The following is a 20,839-nucleotide window of genomic DNA, read 5'->3' as shown; positions in this document are numbered from 1 at the left end:
GAGAGAGACAGAGTGCAAGCAGGGGAGGGGCAAAGAGCAAGAGGGAGACACAGAATCCAAAGCAGGCTCTAGGCTCTGAGCTGTCAGAACAGAGCCCAATGTGGGGCTCGAACTCATAAACCATGAGATCTTCACCTGAAACGATGTCAGACACTTCATCAACTAAGGCACCCAAGCGCCCCTGTTTTTGTTTTTTTCATGTGAGAGACTTGGTCATGTTTGGACTCAATAGAGTGAGAAAGCTTGAAGATTCAGGAGAGGAGATAATTGATGTTAGAAGGCCCCTAAGAAGGTGAGATAGGATAGAAGTTTTCACAGGTGAAGGGGATTAACCTGTGATTGAAAAAGAGATCTGTTCATTGTAAAGGAGGGAAGGAATAGACTATGAGTACAGCTACGGGTAAATTTATAGATTTGGTGGCAGGAACTAGAGAAAGCTACTGTTTGAATGCTTCTAGTTTCTGTGTTGTTTGGAAGGCAAGATCCTTTACTAAGACTGAGAAGGTAAGTTTGGTTCCAGATTTGAAGGAGGTAGTTTGAAATAGTCTTTATAGCACCTGGGGGGAAATTCTAACCGGAGAAATTGAGGATGGTAATTATTACGTGAATATGCCTCCTGGATGATTTTTCTGTAGACGTATTCATCAGAGTATAGGCAAAGCAAAGGTAGCTAGTTTATTATTCTACATTTGGGACTTTAAGTGGGTACAATAAAGAATAGACAAGCAAAGGAATTGAGGAACATCATTCTCTACTAAGGTAATCCTGTTTTTACAGAAGAAATAAATTGGAACAACAATCTTGGTGGCCAGTCACTAAGGGAAATACTTACTTTCCCTTTTTTACTATAGTGACCACCAAACTGAAACCGTAGCACTGGTTTTTTTGCTTTTTATTATGAAAAACTGCAAACTTAGAGAAAAATGAGACTAATTTAATGTGTGCCTATTATACTGATCAGTTTCAACAATTTTGACATTTACTGTTTTCATCTGTTTTTGTATTTTTGCTTATATTTCAATATACATGTCTAGACAAGGACATTTTTCTTTCAAATCACAGTACCATTACTGCATCTAACAAAATTAACTATTATTTTTAGTATTATCTAATACCCAAGCCATATTCAAGTCTCCCATTTATCTTTCAAATGGCTTTATAGATGGTTTGTTCAAACCAGGGTCTAATCAAGGAACATACATTTGGTGAAGTAAGTCTATTTTAATATCATGCAAATTTTGTGTTTTCTAGGAATCTTATGGGCCTGTGAACATATTTATTTATGTCTCATTATACTCCTCTCAGTCCTATTTCCTGTATTCCCATTAAACTATCTTTCCAATCATGAGTGTCTTTAAATAAGACACTGCTTTACGTCTGGCAGAGTACCTAATGAATACATTCTTCGTAAGAGTCTGAGACATTTTCCCTCCTCATTGACCCAATGGCTGATCAACTGATTTACAACAAAATCTATAACATTTCTTTGGCTGTTGGTGTAGAGCTAAAAGCCCTAAAATAGAATACTTAATATAAAGTTTAGGAAAGGCATTCCTCCATCATGGCATCCATTAGCTTGAGAAGGAAATAGGATATAAGATTGTGACCTTGTTCTATTAAACCTTTTCAGCATTGAAACTATTATTCTCTACCACTAATTCCTGTGTTGTTAGAATTTCTGTAGTTCTTTATAAATTTGAGCCCCAGGGAGTCTGATCTAATAAGGATATAAGCAAGGAAAAATTATAAAGCTGCTTTTTCAAATAAGATATGGCTGCTTTTAATACTACATTAGGTCTTCATGACATTTCACTTTTGAAGACGCTCAGATTTTAGGGCCATTTTATGCATTCATATTTAATGATCATTTCTCATCTTCCTACCCCTGTGAACTCTTTGGAATACCTATAATATAAATACAGTTGATCCCACAGAATTCCAGGTATACTTTCAACAAAAAATAAATTTAACATAGGGATAGAATACTTTCTACTACAGATAAATGGTGTCTATAACTAGGAGCCTATAATAATAAATTCTGGAGTATTAAACTATATAAATGCCAATAATAAATTGGTAATGTCATACATGTCTGTAACTCTGTTATTTGTGGGGCTTATTTTTTACTATGATTTGCAGAAAGGATCTTTATGCTTTCTGATACCCATGTCGTATCATATGCCATTATCATCCCCGGACCAAGCTCTACAAGGAGGAAGTCCATAGGGCAAAGGATTACCTAGGAAAGGTTGTCATCTACAATTGTTTTATTGATTGTACTATTTCTTTAGGAATTTACTAAACTCTAATTGATGTGTAAAAATCTTTTTTCATTTAAAGTCTTTCAAACTCTAGAGACATATGAGCTAGGACTTTTATTTGACCACAGGGAAGGTATATGTCTCTAGTATTTTAATGTCTCTAGTATTCATCCTTGTTCTGACTCCTCTTTTTAGGCACTGAATAGAGAGGCAGGGACAAATTCTCTGTTAGGTTAAACTTTTTGATGACTCTATGTAAAGCATTGAAGACTATAGATATTTCTAAAACCTGTACCTCGACAAAGTATTCTCTCTTTACTAACTTTATGATTCCATATTCATAGACTATTTATTAGGCCTTCTGCCATTGCACAGTCACAATAGATGGGTTAGTCAAATTGATATTGTTTTTTTTTTTCCTGAATACTGTCTACCAATCGACCTTACACTTCCCAACTATCTAACATAACATGATCTGTGGTTTTTATTGCATAGCTTCTCATGACATTTTCCCTAACCATAGATATTAATTGACTTCCTGTTACTGGAAAGTCCTCTTATCATTCCTAGTTTTGTGATTTACCATTACTAAATCCTGGACAAGTACCTTTGCTGTTTATTCCTATTGCTAGCAAAGTAATCAAGTACAGCTCTTGTTAGTTTTTTGTTGTAATAACACTCTCCGTGATTCCTTCATTAAACTCTTCATCCCTCATCTGTCCATCAGGAACAAGTAACATATACCCCCCCAATTTCTGCTATCTCTTATGTTACTTTGCTCCATGTACTACCACTTAATCTTGTACAACTAAACTGGGCAGATCATCTTGGCAAATCCGTATTTTGAGTATGTGATCCTATGAAGATCTTTGCTTTTCATCAGCATAACTAGATTAGGATCTGAAAGCAGTAGGAAGAGACCCACCCTAGTGAGAGAGCAGATGCTTTCAGTGCCATTCCTGTGGTTCCATGTAGTAAGGTGACTTTTTTATCCAGGTAAGAAATTTGAAAGTATAAAAATGAGTTGTAAATAAACTACCTCTTTAGTAGAAACAGACCTTTGTAGGTCTGTTTTGCTTTTCATATTGTCTATATAATCATGACTTTTAGATTCTTATATATATAATTATATACTTAAGATTTAATTATTCCATTTTATTCTTATGATCCTTCTCCATTCTGCTTGCTCTTGAGTAAGGTAAACTACTAATTCCTTGGCTGTTTATAGATCACTTGGCTTCTAGATCTTTGGTTTATATAATGACATCTGTGTAGTTCTTTCCCCATCATGACACCCTCTTTTTTTTTTTTTGTGACGTCCTCTTAATCATCCCTTATCCATGTCAGCCTTCATATCCATGTCTTTTATATTCATAACTGTCTATTTTATTTATTTATTTTTTAATTTTTTTTTAATGTTTATTTATTTTTGAGACAGAGAGAGACAGAGCATGAACGGGGGAGGGTCAGAGAGAGAGGGAGACCCAGAATCTGAAACAGGCTCCAGGCTCTGAGCTGTCAGCACAGAGCCCGACGCAGGGCTCGAACTCACGGACCGTGAGATCATGACCTGAGCCGAAGTCAGACGCCCAACCGACTGAGCCACCCAGGCGCCCCTCATAACTGTTTATTGTACCTCTTGGTTTTAATTACTGACATCTCTGTGGAGTATATCAAAACCAGGATTTTTGGGGTTGGCTTTTGTTTGTATTTTTACTTTACATTTAGGGATAAGAAGCAAAAAGTAGTTTAGGAGGAGATACAGTTCTAAATAAGTGCTAAGGCCATATTAAATAAATCTATTCTCTGTTCTTTTTGACTAAGACTATACTGGGGTTTGTCTTTTTCCATAGAAGGCTACGTTGAAGTAAAAATTCAATTAATTTAGAATTTTTTAAATTTAGTTATTTAAAAAAATTTTTAGGGGCGCCTAGGTGGCTTAGTTGGTTAAGGGTCCGACTTCAGCTCAGGTCACGATCTCGTGGGCTGTGAGTTCGAGCCCCGCGTCGGGCTCTGGGCTGACGGCTCAGAGCCTGGAGCCTGTTTCCGATTCTGTGTCTCCCTCTCTCTCTGCCCCTCCCCCGTTCATGCTCTGTCTCTCTCTGTCTCAAAAATAAATAAACGTTAAAAAAAATTTTTTATTTTTTAATGTTTATTTTTGAGAGAGAGAGAGAGAGAGAGAAACTGAGTGTGAGCATGAGCAGGGGAAGGAGCAGAGAGAGGGAGACGCAGAATCTGAAGTAGGCTCCAAGCTCTGAGCTGTCAGCACAGAGCCTGATGTGGTGCAGAACTCATGAACTGCAAGATCATGACCTGAGCCAAAGTTGGACGCTTAACCAACTGAGCCACCCACATGCCCCAAAATTTGGTTTGTTTTTTTTTAATTTTTTTTTTAACGTTTATTTATTTTTGAGACAGAGAGACACAGCATGAACGGGCGAGGGTCAGAGGGAGAGGGAGACACAGAATCTAAAACAGGCTCCAAGCTCTGAGCAGTCAGCACAGAGCCCGACGCGGGGCTCGAACTCACGGACCACGAGATCATGACCTGAGCCGCAGTCGGACGCTTAACTGACTGAGCCACCCAGGCGCCCCTAGTTTTTGTTTTTGTTTTTTTTTTTTTTAAAGGTGGCTGATACATCAAAAATTGTCACATTAAAAAAATTTTTTAAGGGGGATGGGGGTGAGGAATGTAGAAACAGACTAAGATAGGTGATAGATTTTACAGTGTAGGCAGAGAGATTTTCTCCTAAATGGGAGACAGGAAAAGGTGATAACTACAGAAATTTTGAGATAGATTTAGGTGGTATTCATGAAGTGAATCTTATATTCAACTAGCATTATGTGCCTTGCATTGTGCTAAACACTTTACATGTATTATCTCATTTAATTTTCACAGCTTCTGAGGAGTGGATGTTATTACTCCCACTTTACAACTGAATGAATAAGCTTAAAGGCACTAAGTAACTTGCCTGAGACCATTCAGAGTGTAAGCACCTCCAGTCTGACTTTCAAGCCCACACTCAACAGCTCTGCCTCTCTGGATGGATAAGAAAGCTATTTGTAGATGAGAGAGATGCTTGTTAAGTAGAAGTAAAGTTCATCTTTCAATTTATAAAATATCTTAGAAATTTCCTGGTTAAACCTACTCTGTATCACTTCATAATAAAGAAAAGAAGAGCCCAAAGACATTAAGTAATTTGAATCCAGGCTTGTCAACCAAAAATATTTGGCAGTGTTGGGGCGCCTGGGTGGCTTGTTGGTTAAGTGTCCGACTTCAGCTCAGGTCATGATCTCACAGTCTGCCCCCGTCGGGCTCTGTGCTTACAGCTCAGAGCCTGGAGCCTGCTTCATATTCTGTGTCTCCCTCTCTCTCTGCCCCTCCCCTGCTCATGCTCTGTCTCTCTCTCTGTCTCAAAAATAAATAAAAACATTAAAAAAAAATTAAAATATATTTGGCAGTGCTTTCCACCATATTTAAAGGCTGGAATTACATAATTTGTTTATACATTTGACAAGTTTTCTTCTATTTTATCAATTTACAAATTATGATGACATTGTCATGTATGTTGTTAATACAAGTAAATCATAGTCTGTATAGAACTAATTTATCAGGCTATTTTAAATGTTTATTTTTGAGAGAGAGAGAGAGAGAGAGAGAACAAACGGGAGGGGCAGAGAGAGAGAGAGGGAAACACAAACTCTAAAACAGGCTTCAGGCTCTGAGCTGTCAGCACAGAGCCCAGAGCCTGACATGGGGCCTGAACCCACAAACTGTGAGATTATGACCTGAGCCAAAGTCAGACGCTTAACTGACTGAGCCACCCAGGCACCCCTATCAGGGTATTTGAGATAAAATAGTTTTTCATTCTGTCTTTGGTGATCCAATTGCCTAGTTTTCTTTGTTTGTTTTAATTTTTTTTTTTTTCAAGTTTACATCCCAGTTAGTTAGCATACGGTGCAAAAATTATTTTAGTAGTAGAATCCAGTGATTCATCCCCTACATATAACACCCAGTGTTCATCCCAACAAGTGTCTTCCTTAATGCCCCTTGCCCATTTAGCCCATCCCCTCACCCACAACCCCTCCAGCAACCCTCAATTTGTTCTCTAGATTTATGACTCTCTTATGTTTTGTTCCCCTCCCTGTTTTTCTATTATTTTTGCTTCCCTTCCCTTTTGTTCATCTGTTTGATATCTTAAATTCCACATATGAGTGAAGTCATATGATATTTGTCTTTCTCTGACTAATTTCACTTAGCATATTACACTCTAGTTCCACCCACATTATTGCAAATGGCAAGATTTCATTCTTTTTGGTTGTCGAGTAATAACTCCATTGTATATATATATACCACATCTTCATTTTCCATTCATCTGTCAGTGGACATTTGGGCTCTTTCCATACTTTGGCTATTGTCGATAGAGCTGCTATAAACATTGGGGTGCATGTGCCCCTTTGAAACAGCACACCTGTGTCCCTTGGATAAGTACCTAGTACTGTAATTGCTGGATTGTAGGGAAGTTCTATTTTTAACTTTTTGAGGAACCTCCATACTGTTTTCCAGACTCCAATTGCCTAGTTGGTAAAAAAATTATGAAAATTATCTAATGTCATTTATTTATTATTTTCATATAACAAAAGACTTATACATTGTATACATTAATACCTAATTTAAGAATTTAATATATGCATCTTGTATGCATTATTTTCTTTCTTTTAATAATGATGATGATATTGAGCAGTATTCCCATGATAGACATGAGCCCTTTAAATGTTTGTTTATTTTTTTTAGAAAGAGAGAGAGAACACAAGCAGGGAAAGAGCAGAAAGCAAGGAGAGAGAGAATCTCAAGGAAACTCTGCACTGTCAGCACAGAGCCAGATGTGGGGCTCGAACTCATGAACTGTGAGATCATGACCTGAGCCGAAACAAGAGTCAGATGCTTAACTGACTGAGTCACCCAGGTGCCCCTGTATTTGTTGTTTTTTTAAAAATTAGTGTTTAGAGACTAGTGAGTAAGATTGGGAGAAAGAGTCAAGGTTTAGAAAAGAATGCTTTGACTAGATAATGAAGAAAAGTGCTAGGATATATAAGCAAGAAATACTCTTGATGGTGATTTAATTGTAGACTCTCAGGAACAAATGGGCCTAAACTATTCAGTACTAATTAATACATACTTTGCTATTCTACAGTGCAATTATATAAAGGAACTGTTGAGTAATAACCAGCATTGTTGACAGGGGACTAGTAACAGACTTTTTGGATACATGTCAAGATCTAAAAGAGGAAGAAATTGAGGCTGATGGTCCATGAGCAGACAGGACATCTATTTCAAGAAAGAGACACCATTTTAGTTAAGCTTACAAATATTCGTATGCTATGGGTGGTAATGGCTTTCAACAAACCCTCCCAGAATTTACTCATCTTTTTTGTTGTTGTTAATGTTTATTTTTGAGAGAGACAGAGAGAGTGTGGGAGGGGCAGAGAGAGGAGGATAGAGGATCTGAAGCAGGCTTTGTGCTGACAGTAGAGAACCCGATGTGGGGCTCGAACTCAAGAACCGTGAGAATATGACCTGAGCTGAAGTCAGACACTTAACCAACTTTTTTTTTTTTTTTAATTTTTTTTTTTCAACGTTTATTTATTTTTGGGACAGAGAGAGACAGAGCATGAACGGGGGAGGGGCAGAGAGAGAGGGAGACACAGAATCGGAAACAGGCTCCAGTCTCTGAGCCATCAGCCCAGAGTCCGACGCGGGGCTCGAACTCACGGACCTTGAGATCGTGACCTGGCTGAAGTCGGACGCTTAACCGACTGCGCCACCCAGGCGCCCCTTAACCGACTTTTTTTAAGATTACTTATTTATTTTGAGAGAGAGAGAGAGAGCGAGTGAGCATGAGTGCGGGAGGGGCAGAGATAGGGGGAGAGAGCCAATCCCAAGCGGGCTCCGTGCTGTCAGCACAGAGCCCAGTGCAGGGCTCATGTACCATGAGATCATGACCTGAGCCAAAATCAAGAGTTGGATGCTTAATCACCTGAGCCACCCAGGCACCCCCAGAATTTACCTATCTTAAAGTGTCCTTGGAGAGTAAGACTGTGGTTTCTTTTCCTAGTTAGTAGCCATTCTAATATACGATGTACATAAAATAAATTGTAAAATCTCAATATTGTATAATATAATGATATGTTAAAGTGTACGGTGACAAGTATAGGTATAGAAGGGTCAGATTTATTCAACAGTGGAATATTGGCTAGAAAGAACTTTGAGGTTTTCTCTTAAATTATTTTATCAAATTATTTTAGGACAAAGTAGACCCTGACTGGGCATTAAAAATATGTTAAGTAATGAGGATGCATGGATGAATAAAACATGCCTCTGGTCCTCAAGGAGCTTGAAATACATTAAGACAGAGAAGTAAATAGACACACTACTACAGTTCAATGTGTAAAGTGCTATGATAGTGGTAAATGCAGCATTCTATGGAATCACAAAAAAGGGTACCCAATACAAAGTAAGGAGAGATCATTACTTTCCATGATATGAATCCTCAAGCACTTAGCATAATACTGAGCATATGGTGGTCTTCAAATATTTGATTAATTGGAACCTACTTGATTTAAAAAAAAAAAAAAAGAGCCTGGACTTAATTTTTGCTTAAAGTGAAGTCTTTAAACTATTTATGCCAAAATGTTTTTCTTTATGAATACTTTCATGTTGATTGAGTAATTTCAATGACCATATAAATTAATCAGAGCTATGTAGAGCTAACTCTTGGATGTAACTAGTAGTAGACAACAGGATGGATTTCATATTTTAGAAACAGCTGTGCTGCACAGAGCTGGACACATAGTAAATGTTCAACACTATTTAGTTTTTTTTAAAAACTTCAGAGTTTATGGGGCACCTGGGTGGCTCAATCGAGCGTCTGACTTCGACTCAGGTCATGATCTCACGGTTTGTAGTTTGAGCCCCACATCAGGCTCTGTGCTGACAGCTCAGAGCCTGGAGCCTGCTTTGAACTCTGTGTCTTCCTCTCTCTCTCTCTCTGCCCCACCCCCACTCATGCTCTGTCTCTCAAGAATGAATAAACGTTATGGGGCGCCTGGGTGGCTCAGTTGGTTAAGCGTCCGACCTCTGCTCAGGTCATGATCTCACGGTCTGTGAGTTCGAGCCCCGCCTCGGGCTCTGTGCTGACCGCTCAGAGCCTGGAGCCTGTTTCAGATTCTGTGTCTCCCTCTCTCTCTGCCCCTCCCCTGTTCATGCTCTGTCTCTCTCTGTCTCAAAAATAAATAAACGTTAAAAAAAAATTAAAAAAAATGAATAAACGTTAATTTTTTTAAATACATAAAATTTCAGACTTTATTCAGTGATTTCTTGTCATTGCAAATGAAAAGATCTCATTCTTTTTTATGGCTCAGTAATATTCCACATATATATATGTATATATATATGTATATATTTGTATCCTTTGAATAAATACCTAGAGGTGCAATTGCTGGATTGTAGGATAGTTCTGTTTTTAAATTTTTGAGGAACCTCCATACTTTTTTCCAGAGTGGCTACACCAGTTTGCATTCCCATGGACAGTGTAAGAGGGTTCCTCTTTCTCTACATCCTCACCAACACCTGTTGTTTCCTGTGTTAATTTTAGCCATTCTGACAGGTGTGAGGTGATACCTTATTGTGGTTTTGATTTGTATTTCCCTGATGAGTGATGTTGAGCGTCTTCTCTCATGTGTCTGTTAGCCATCTGGATGTCTTTGGAGAAATGTCTATTCATGTCTTCTCATTTTTTAACCAGATTATTTGGGGGGGGGGTGTTGAGTTGTATAAGTTCTATATATATTTGGGATACTAACCCTTTATCTGATATGTCATTTGCAAATATCTTCTCCCATTCTGAAGGTTGCCTTTTAGTTTTGTTGTTTCCTTCACTTTATAGAAGATTTTTATCTTGATGAAGTCCCAGTTACTTGTTTTTCCTTTTTTTTCCCCTTGCCTTAGGAGACATATCTAGTAAGAAGTTCCTACAGCCTGATGTCAAAGAAGTTACTGCCTGTGTTCTCTAGGATTTTGATGGTTTCTTGTCTCACATTTGTCTTTCATCCATCTTGAATTTATTTTTGTGTGTGGTGTAAGAGAGAGGCCAGTTTCGTTCTTTTGCATGTTGCTATTCAGTTTTCCCAACACCATTTGTTGAAGAGACTGTCTTTTTTCCATTGGATATTCTTTCCTGCTTTGTGGAAGATGAGTTGACCGTATAGTTGTGGATCTATTCAATGATTTCTCTAACCCTACCACCAAACTCTTTAAAGGAGTTTCTTAATTACTAAGATTAATTGTGATGAAATAACATGAAAAGCATGAATCTTGTGCAGTAATAAGTACTATATTAACCAGTGGGAACCCTGAGCAAGTAAAATGAAAGCCATATCCTTGGCCTATATGAAGGAAAAATGGCTTCTAAGCCTTACATGTAATACTAGGGACACTTTACATATGATTGGACTTAGAGCTAATCCATATGAAAAATTAGAAGTCGGTACTAAATTCTGTGGTAGTGACTATAAATACAAATGAATTCATTAATCAATTCAGTAAATTTAGGTTTCAACTTTATGATCACCCCACCCTAGGCCCAGAGATACAGACAGTTAAAAATGTAGTCTGGGAATGACGCAGGGAAACACAGTCGTGGCACAGTGTGATTCATTGCTATAATAGAAATAAGTACCAAGTACTATTGGTATACAAAAGAAGAACAGCTAATGGTGCAGAAAAAGAAAAAATTAGTATGAATTAGGTTAGTCATAAGCTTAATTTTTTTAATAAGCAGGCAATGTGATATCATTTTGTTGTGACTTTGTAACATTTGTTACCTGATATGTTTTTAAGGAACTTGTAGATTATATTTCTGTTATATAAAATGAGATTATATACCCCCAAAGGCTATTTGTAAGTCATGTGGTAGTTGAGTTTGCCAGCAGCTTCCCAAATGTCATTATACTATAGTATACCAATTATGAACTATATTCAAACCCAGGTTGACTTAATTCAGTGAACAAATAAGATATCTACTTTGTCTGCCATTTATTATATCTAACTACTAGGAATCATTAATATGCTATAAACATACAGATGAAATTTCCCATAAATATTAACCAGTTTTGATCCATTTAACAGTCTTTTTTCTTTCTTATTAAGGGTCTACTGTATTTGCTGGTAACAGACCAGGGGTTTCTTACGGAAGAAAAAGTTGTTTGGGAAAGCCTACACAATGTGGATGGTGATGGAAATTTCTGTGACTCAGAATTTCATCTGCGTCCTCCTTCAGATCCTGAAACCGTATACAGAGGACAACAGGATCAGATAGATCAGGTAGATTTGCTTTCTTTTCATATCATTTAAAATGCTCATTCCTTTTGGGGCACCTCGGTAGCTCAGTCATTTAAGCATTCCGACTCTTGGTTTTGGCTCAGGTCATGATCTCCCAGCTTCATGAGTTCGAGCCCTGCATCAGGCTCTGCGCTCTCAGCGCAGAGCCTGCTGGGGATTCTCTCTCTCCTCTCTCTGCCCCTCCCCCACTCGTGCTGTCTCTCTCTCTCTCAAAAGTAAATGAATAAACTTAAAAAAATTTTTAAATTCTCCTTTCAAATGTGAATTCAGTTATCCAAAACTTTTGAACTAAAGATTTATTCATTTATATGCTTGTGAAATTTTCCTGACATTTTCTAAATCAGTAAATGATCATTTTAGGTGTTGTACATTGACTCTACACTTTGGTTCAGAAGGCCAGTGTATATTGAATTGTGAAGGTCATGGTACAGAGTTTGAATTTTATTTTAATTGTAGGGAAGATACGGCAAGTGTTAAACATGGAAATAAGATGATCTACCTTTTTTAAAGGCTGCTATGTGAAGAATGCATAGGAATTACACAGGTATAAATGGAGACTAGCAATTCAAGCGAGAGGTGATGATGGCTGAGCACTGGCGTTAGAGATGAGTACAGATTTAAGATATATTTGGGTAGTCAGAAAAAGTAGAAAAAAGAGTCTTGAAGATAGCATGCAGTGGGTAAAAAGTAAAACGTATGAAGTCTTAGAGTCCAAGGTAAGCAGACATTTACAACAAGTGCTGCTCAAGTGAGTAGAATTCTCATTAAGAAGTGAGACCGATGAGATCTTTGCCTGCTATAGGTTGGCAGGCTTGGAGCCATAGGAGTGTTTACTATTGGAAGTATAACAGTGATATGACTTCTTCCCTGACTGAGGCAGAAAATTGGTCATGTTGAACAGTTAGCACATGAGTCTAATGCTGATAACATCAGATGCTGATAACAATTTAAGTAGATAAGATAGACTGTTCATTTAGCCAATATTCACTGAGCTGTTGTATTCCTGGTACTATTAACAAGCTCCTGGGGACTCACAGATAAATCATATAGTACAATCCTCACAATTCTATAGTCTAACAGAGGCCGATATTTGACCAATTAACTATTATATGTCATCCTCTATAACGGCAGTTGCACAGAAGAATACTTGATTCAAAGATGCTAATCTTTCTTGGACTTTTGGAAGTTAAGTATCCAAACAGCTATAATAATCAACATACACATTTTCCTTCAGAAGCTTTATGGGGTTATTTAAAATATATATATTACTTGAGAAATGTGCAAGATTTTTCTAACACTATATATAAAAAATATCGGAGCAGAGGGAATGAAGGTAAGGCAATAGATTGCTACAGTAGTAAAGATGTAAGATGTGAGAAAAAAGATACATGATACTGTCTGTGGAAATAGCAAGGAAAGAGTGGATTTAAGACCTAGGGACTTGGCAAAGAGCAGTTTGAAGAAGTGAGAAAAATTTGAAGGGCAAATTCTTCATATTAGTAAGATATTCATGCTAGATAGTCCAAGGTCTTCACAGATAACCACCTTTTAGATATCTTCTGTGGGTGGTTAATATTCTCTTACTTTGAGGATAGACTGGGAGAGATAAACAGCGTAGTCAAGTTTCATTCAGTACTAATTCTTAATGAATGTGGGTGTTAAGTATTTTTAAGTTTACTCATTTATTATTTCTGAAGGAAAGAGAGAGAGTGTGTATGTGCACGTGCTCAAGCGGGGAGGGGCAGAGAAAGAGAGAGGGAAACACAGAATCCGAAGCAGGCTCCAGGCTCTGAACTATCAGCAGAGTCGAAGATGGGACTTGAACTCAAAAACCGTGAGATCATGACTTGAGCTGGTTGGGTGCTTAACCAACTAAGCCACCCAGGCGCCCCAGATTATACAACTTTCAGCCGAAGATGCATCACTTTTTCTCAGAGGAAATAATTTGGGTGTGTGGGAGATGGGAGGAAAAGGTGTTTAAGTAATTGAATATGCCTGTATGTTGGAAAACTGCTGCCTTTAAAAATCACGTTTTGGAAGACCATTTAATAAATGATTTGGGGAAATTCTTATTTTAAAAAAAAGTTTTTTGACATTAAATGGGGGTTGGAAGATGTGTTTGAGTTTGTGTGTTAATGCAGAAAAAACTAGGTGGATATATATCAATTATTAATAATAGTTATCTTTGCATAATGATATGGCAATTTTAACTTATTTATACTTCTTTATTTTGTTTCAATTTTCTGCAGATGTGTTTCTTTCATAAACTGGGCAAGGTTTATTTTATTTTTGTTTGTAGGCTCTATGCCCAACATGGGGCTTGAACTCACAACCCCAAAATGAAGAGTTGCATGCTCTAGACAGAGCCACCCAGGCACCCATAGGGGGAGTTTGGTGAGGGTTTTTTTTTTTTTTTTTGGTTTTGGTTTTTAGGGAATTGTTTTTTTTTGTTTGTTTTGTTTTGTTTTGTTTTGTTTTGCTTTCATTTAAGTAGGTTTCATGCCCATTGCAGAGCCCAGTGCAGGGCTTGAACTCAAGACCCGAGATCAAGAGTTGGCCAAGATCAAGAGTTGGATGCTTAACCCACTGAGCCACCCAGGCACCCCTAGGGGAGTTGTTTTTAAAGCTTTCTTGAATGCTTTATATACTGCTTCTAGAAATAATTTTAAACGAATTCCAAGAATATTTAGAACAATGGCAGCATCACTGAAATTGTAGCTCTCAAACACTTAGATAGCTTTAATTTTTATATTTAAGCTCTGGTATGTTTTTTAAAAGCCATTCTCATAGTTTTGTAGGTACAACTTCTGCATTTACACTTACCAGTTCTTGAGTGAAATCTCATGGCTAAAGAGGTTTATAATTTAATTTCTTAGGACTATCTTATGGCATTATCTCTACAACAAGAACAGCAGAGCCAAGAGATCAACTGGGAACAAATACCCGAAGGAATCAGTGATTTGGAACTAGCAAAGAAACTCCAAGAAGAGGAGGATAGACGGGCTTCTCAATATTACCAGGAACAGGAACAAGCAGCAGCAGCAGCTGCTGCTTCTGCTTCTCCACAGGCCCAGGTAAAAGCTAGGATTCGTGGCAAGATAAGTATTTTAAATTAGGTATTGATTCTTCAATTACATTAGCATGTTAGCACCTGTGGATTTTATGGCATTGTCCTAAGTTTGTGTTTATCTTAATATACTTCTTATTTAGTAAAATTATTTTTCCTGAGATTCTGAGGGCAAGATTTTTCAGTTAAAAAATTTAATTCCAGTAGAGTTAACATAGTGTTCTATTAGTTCTAGGTGTACAATTTGGTGATTTAACAATTCTATGCATTACTCAGTGCTCATCAAGCTAAGTGTTCTTTTAGTCCCCTTCACCTATTTCCCCCATCCCCCTCTCCTCTGGGAAGCATCTCTGTTCTCTATAGTTAAGAGTGTTTTGTTTTGTCTTTGTTTTTCTTTGTTCATTTGTTTTGTTTCTTAAATTCCATGTATGAGTTAAATCATATGGTATTTGTCTTTCTCTGACTTACTTCACTTAGTATTGTACTCACTACCTCCATCCATGTTATTGCAAATGGTAAGATTTCATTTTTTTTTAATTTTTAAAAAATGTTTATTTTTGAGAGAGAGCATGAGCAGGGAAGGGACAGAGAGGGAGAAACAAAGAATCCAAAGCAGGCTCCAGGCTCTGAGCTGTCAGCACAGAGCCCATTTTGGGGCTCGAATTCATGAACTGCAAGATCATGATCTAAGGCAAAGTTGGACACTTAACCGACTGAGCCACCCAGGCAACCCAAGATTTCATTTTTAAAATGTTTTTATTTATTTTTGAGAGATAGAGCATGAGCTGGGGAGGGGCAGAGAGAGAGAGGGAGGCACAGAATCTGAAGCAGACTCCAGGCTCTGAGCTGTCAGTACAGTGCCTGATGCGGGGCTCAAACTCGTGAACCGTGAGTTCATGACCTGGGCTGAAGTTGGACACTCAATCAACTGAGCCAGCCAGGTACTCTCATTTTTCTAATGGGTAATATTCCATTGTATATATCTACCACATTTTTAAAATGTTTATTTTTGAGAAAGACAGTGTGTGAGTGGGGGAGGGACAGAGAGAGAGGGGGACACAGAATTGGAAGCGGGCTCCAGGTTCTGAGCTGCTAGTTCAGAGCCCAACATGGGGCTCGAACTCATGAGCCATGAGATCATGACCTGAGCCGAAGTCAGATGCTTAGCCCACTGAGCCACCCATGCGCTCCTATGGCACATTTTCTTTGTCCATTCATCTACTGATGGACCCTTAGGTTGCTTCCATAATTTGGCTATTGTAAATAATGCTTCAGTAACCATAGGCATGCATGTATACATTTGAATTAGTGTTTTGTACTCATTGGGTCAATACCCCGTAGTGTATTACTGGATCATAGATAGGTTACTTCTATTTTTAATTTTTTGAGGAACCTCCATACTGTTTTCCACGGTGGCTGCACCAATTTTCATTCCCACCAACAGTGCACAAGGGTTCCTTTTTCTCCAAATCCTCGAAAACACTTGTTGTTTCTTATGTTTTTTTAATTTAGCCTTTCTGACAGGTGTGAGGTGATACCTCATTGTGGTTTTGATTTGCATTACCTGATGAGTCGTTCTCATCATCTTTTCATGTGTCTGTTGACGATCTGTTTGTCCTCTTCGGAGAGATCTCTGTTCATGTCTTCTGCCCAGTTTTTAATAGGATCATTTGGATTTTTTGGTGTTGAGTTTTGTAAGTTCTTTATATATTTTGGATACTAACCCTTTATCAGATAAATCACTTATAAATGTCTTTTCCCGTTCAGTAGGTGGTCTTTTAGTTTGATTGCTTCCTTTGCTTTGCAGAAGCTTTCTATTTTGATGTAGTCCCAATAGTTTATTTTTGCTTTTGTTTTCCTTGCCTCAGGAGACATATCTAGAAAGATGTTGTTATGGCAGACAAATTACTTCCTGTGCTCTCTTCTAGTATCTTTATCGTTTCAGGTTTCACATTTAGGTCCTTAATCTGTTTTGAGTTTATTTTATGTATGGTGTAAGAAAGTGGTCCAGTTTCATTCTTTTACATGTAGCTGTCCAATTTTCCCAACACCATTTGTTGAAGAGACTTTTTCCTGTTATATATTCTTTCTTCCTTTGTCAAAGATTAGTTGACCATATTAACTGTGGGTTTCTTCCTGGATTTTCTGTTCTGTTCCATTGAGGTATGTGTCTGTTTTTGTGCCAGTATCATACTGTTTTGATTGTTACAGCTTTGTAATATAATTTGAAGTCTAGAATTGTGAAGCTTCCAGTTTTGTTTTTCTTTTTCAAGATTGCTTTGGCTATTTGATGTCTTTTGTGGTTCCATACAAATTTTAGGATTGTTCTAGTTCTGTGAAAAATGGTGTTGGTATGTGATAGGAATTCATTAAATCTGTAGATTGCTTTGGGTAGTATAGACGTTTTAACAATATTTATTCTTCCACTTGGTGAGCATGGAATGTCTTTGTTTCTTTGTGTCATCTTCATTGTCTTTCATCAGTGTTTTATAGTTTTAGGAGTATAGGTCTTTCATCTCTTTGGTTAAGTTTATTCCTAGGCATTTTATTATTTTTGCTGCAATTGAATCAAATTTAAGTTGTTAATAGCTCCAAAGAATATCAACCAATTGGAACAAAGTCTTCTGTAAAAATTCCAGGGCAGTATGAAGTACTACTGGTAACAGGGTACACTTCAGAGCCAGATAGACATGGATTGCATTTCCTGCTTCTGTATCCCCTTACCAGGGGGATCAAAGTCCCCTACCTCTCTCAGCCTCATTTTCCCTATCTTGAAAATAAAAGATAATGCTTAACTCTTAGATTTCTGTTTAAGGACAAATAAGGTTAGTACTTAAGCCAATGTATGACATGTACTAAGTATTCAACAAAGATTAGCACATTTCCACTTTTCACTTTTCCCAGTTAAACGTTTTAAGCACTGCAAATGTGACTATAAGTGGGTTCCTTTGTGTTAAATCTCATTTTATTGAGATGTATGAAAAATGAGAAAATGAAAGAAATTCTCCTTTTGTTATGTTTAACTGTACCATGCCAGAACTGTTCCTCTGACTTAGGATACAAAGAAGATAAGATGCTCTTTAAGGTCTGATGAAATTTTAAACATAGAGGTCTCCATTAAACTAAGTATTTATATTTCTAGTTCAAATATTGATTACTCCAAGGTTAAAATTTAAAACCTGGTGTATTTTTACTAGCTCTTCACTAAAAACATTTTCTTATTGCACAGAATACACTTATTTCACACTCAAAGTTCTCAGGATTTTTTTTTTCTCCTTGAAAATCTGTTTATTATAGTATTTGATGAGGTCTTAGGGAACTTAGTTTACCAAAAGTTGTCAATTTCTTTAACATAAACTTTAACAAATATTTCTTGAATTTGAGGCTTCAGGGAATATAATCCTCCACATTATTTATTGTTTGAAATTTCTTTTACTTATAATAATTAATACATTAATTAGATCTATCTAAAATGATAGAGGCAGTTACTCAGATACCATATAACAAGTCTGTGACCAAATAACTTTTTTTAATTAATGATTCCTTTCACTCTTATGGTTTTTCTTTCTAGATAACTATGATTAAGCACCTTAGAAAGTTGAGGTAATTTCTTCCTGTTTATTTTTCTTAAAGCAAAGCCAGCCAGCACAAGCCTCTCCATCAAGTGGAAGACAATCTGGGAATAGTGAACGTAAACGAAAGGAACCTCGAGAAAAAGATAAAGAAAAAGAAAAGGACAAAAATAGCTGTGTCATTTTGTAACAAGTGGTGGGTTCTGTTGGATGCGTCTGTATGTCTTGAGAAACAAAACCACAGGAGGAAAGGAAGAAAAACCGATAAATACCGTCTGTGCCTGATTTCCCAATGGATTTTGTTCATGTTTTTCAGGGGAAAGGTTGTTACTTAGTTACAATCAGACTTTTTCAAGTCACACAGTACACTCTTCGTGAGCTGGAGTTTCGCGTTACAAGTTGGAAATGCTGTGTGGTATCATACATGAAAAATACTGCACTTGTAGCCAAATAAGCAAATCACAGCAAATTTTGTGTCATAGTGACATTCATAACTCATATCAGTTAGTAAGCTATTTTATCTTTTGTTCTAACAATGAATGGAGGTAACTGATTTTGTCTGATTCCTTCCTGAAATCTAAATATTAGCACAATAGTTTCTGAAATTAATTTTTACAATGTTAAATTATTATCTAATCCAAGAGAAACCAGGGGGTTAATATAGGGATATAAAAGGAAAACACACACACACACAGACACACACAATCTCACACACACACACACACACACACACACACACACACACACACAAAACACAAGAAACAAACCAAGACAAAAAATAACAAATAAATAACCTTTAATCCTGTATTGGACTAGTTCAGCCCTTGAACAGCTTTACCTTTCTTTAGGAATGTACATTTTAGATACTATCTTGAGAACTGATAATGGAGCTTGAGTTTAATTTAGATAGAAAAAATAAGTTGTATTTCTTTTCCAATAGCAAAAAAATTACATAACACTAATACTCATATTCTGTAAAATCAGATATTAATGACTTTGTAGTGTTGTGAAATTTTGAGGAATTTTGAAATCTTTAATATATGTAACTTGTACTACAGTTACTATTTATTGAAAGTGCGATAACTGATAAGAAGGAAACCACAGTGGATGCTAGGCCTTGTAAATACAGGAATATAGAAAAGCAGATAGTTCAAATGTCTACCTTTTTCTAGAATTACCTTGAACCTTAAAATTTAAATCATGTTTATTTGCTAGAAAATTACGTATACTTAGTAAAGCCAACAAAAAAGCACATTTCTGAAAGGAAGTTAGAGATATAATCTCTGAGTCTAGTGAAACGCATTAATAAAAATCTGTTTGAAAATAGATAAGAATTGGGAGGAATTTATGTAAAAGCAATCAGACTTTTTTAACTTATGGGAACCAAATAGACCTATAACATCTTGTAGTGTTTATAGGATTCAGAAAGAATATTTATTGAACTTTATTATGAGGCAACACATATTTTCCTGTATTTCTACTATCCTTAATAGTCCTTTTTATATATGCTTTATATTTAAAAGTTTGATTTAGTCATTTTTGAAAAGACTATTGCTGCTGCAGGTAGTTATGTGATTTACATTCTAAGCCTCAGTAAATTTGTTTAGGAGCATCTTTATCTAACCTGAGCATCCACTTGGAGAATGTTTTTTGTGGTCTGGGGTGACAGTAGACTACAAAAAAAAAATGTGGTGTAGAGTTCTTAAACTATGTCTTTAACATTCTCCATGATCCAAGACTATTTATAGGATGAGTCTGTATGTAAAAATAAAAAGTAAAGTCTTATTTATGGAAGGAATTATTCTAAGGGAAAAATCCAGGGTCAAGCTGTATCTTTTATGTCATGTCCTTCTGTATTGCATGTCTGGTTATGTTATACCATTTGTTACTCCTTCAGATTTCCTATACTAGCATGATAAATCATCAGAGAACCTGTTTGGGGTATAACACTTTGATACAAAATATCTGGTGAGTCTCTTGTTAATAACCTAGAATATGTGTACATTGTGAAATAATCAAATTACTACAGAATTCTCTGTTGGCTCAAGCAAGTTGACCTTAGTTCAAGTTTACTCTTGATATCACTCTATTGGTTGGAGGAGGAAAATGAAACCTTAGGGTTTGTTTTTCCTAGAAGAGATAGTAGTGACAGTGCATTATATTTTAATAAGAAAAACAAAACAGTAAATCCTGAGAAATTTTAAAAAGCATATTTGAGGCGTATTTTTCCATAATTATATACTTATCTATTTATTACCCTTGAAAAATATATGTGTAAAAGTTATTCTTCTGTTACTTGTTACTATCTTCTTAATTTGTTCCAAAGATAATACTGCCATTCTGCATTCCCTCTGGAAGGAAAAAAACAAAAAACAAAAAACAAAAAACAAAAAAAAAACAACTCAAAACCAGCAGTGCTGCTATCAGATAAGTAGATGTCAATGTATACTTATAAAAAATAACTAAAAAATGTAATGTGTTTGTTAATTCAACCTTTTTTCTACATAATATTTCCAACTCAGACTTTCTTACATTCCTG

At 36.6% G+C, this 20,839-nt stretch overlaps 1 protein-coding gene across 2 annotated transcripts in view; it reads left to right on the top strand.

Moving 5' to 3' along the window:
• The window catches only part of MINDY2 (MINDY lysine 48 deubiquitinase 2), a 77,674-nt gene extending 58,646 nt beyond the window's left edge, over nucleotides 1-19,028 (top strand). For both annotated transcript variants that reach the window (XM_043555319.1, XM_043555320.1), the window contains 3 exons: nucleotides 11,470-11,643; nucleotides 14,538-14,735; nucleotides 18,362-19,028. In XM_043555319.1, the coding sequence (XP_043411254.1) occupies nucleotides 11,470-11,643; nucleotides 14,538-14,735; nucleotides 18,362-18,490 (501 nt within the window). In that variant the 3' untranslated portion in view covers nucleotides 18,491-19,028. The remainder of the gene's footprint in view (nucleotides 1-11,469; nucleotides 11,644-14,537; nucleotides 14,736-18,361) is intronic.
• The last annotated feature ends 1,811 nt before the right edge of the window (nucleotides 19,029-20,839 follow it).

This window comes from Prionailurus bengalensis, chromosome B3 (assembly GCF_016509475.1).
Source record: "Prionailurus bengalensis isolate Pbe53 chromosome B3, Fcat_Pben_1.1_paternal_pri, whole genome shotgun sequence".
In the NCBI taxonomy this organism is placed as follows: domain Eukaryota; kingdom Metazoa; phylum Chordata; class Mammalia; order Carnivora; family Felidae; genus Prionailurus; species Prionailurus bengalensis.
The sequence above is the reverse complement of the archived record's forward strand: the minus strand, read 5'-3'. Positions and strand labels throughout refer to the sequence as shown.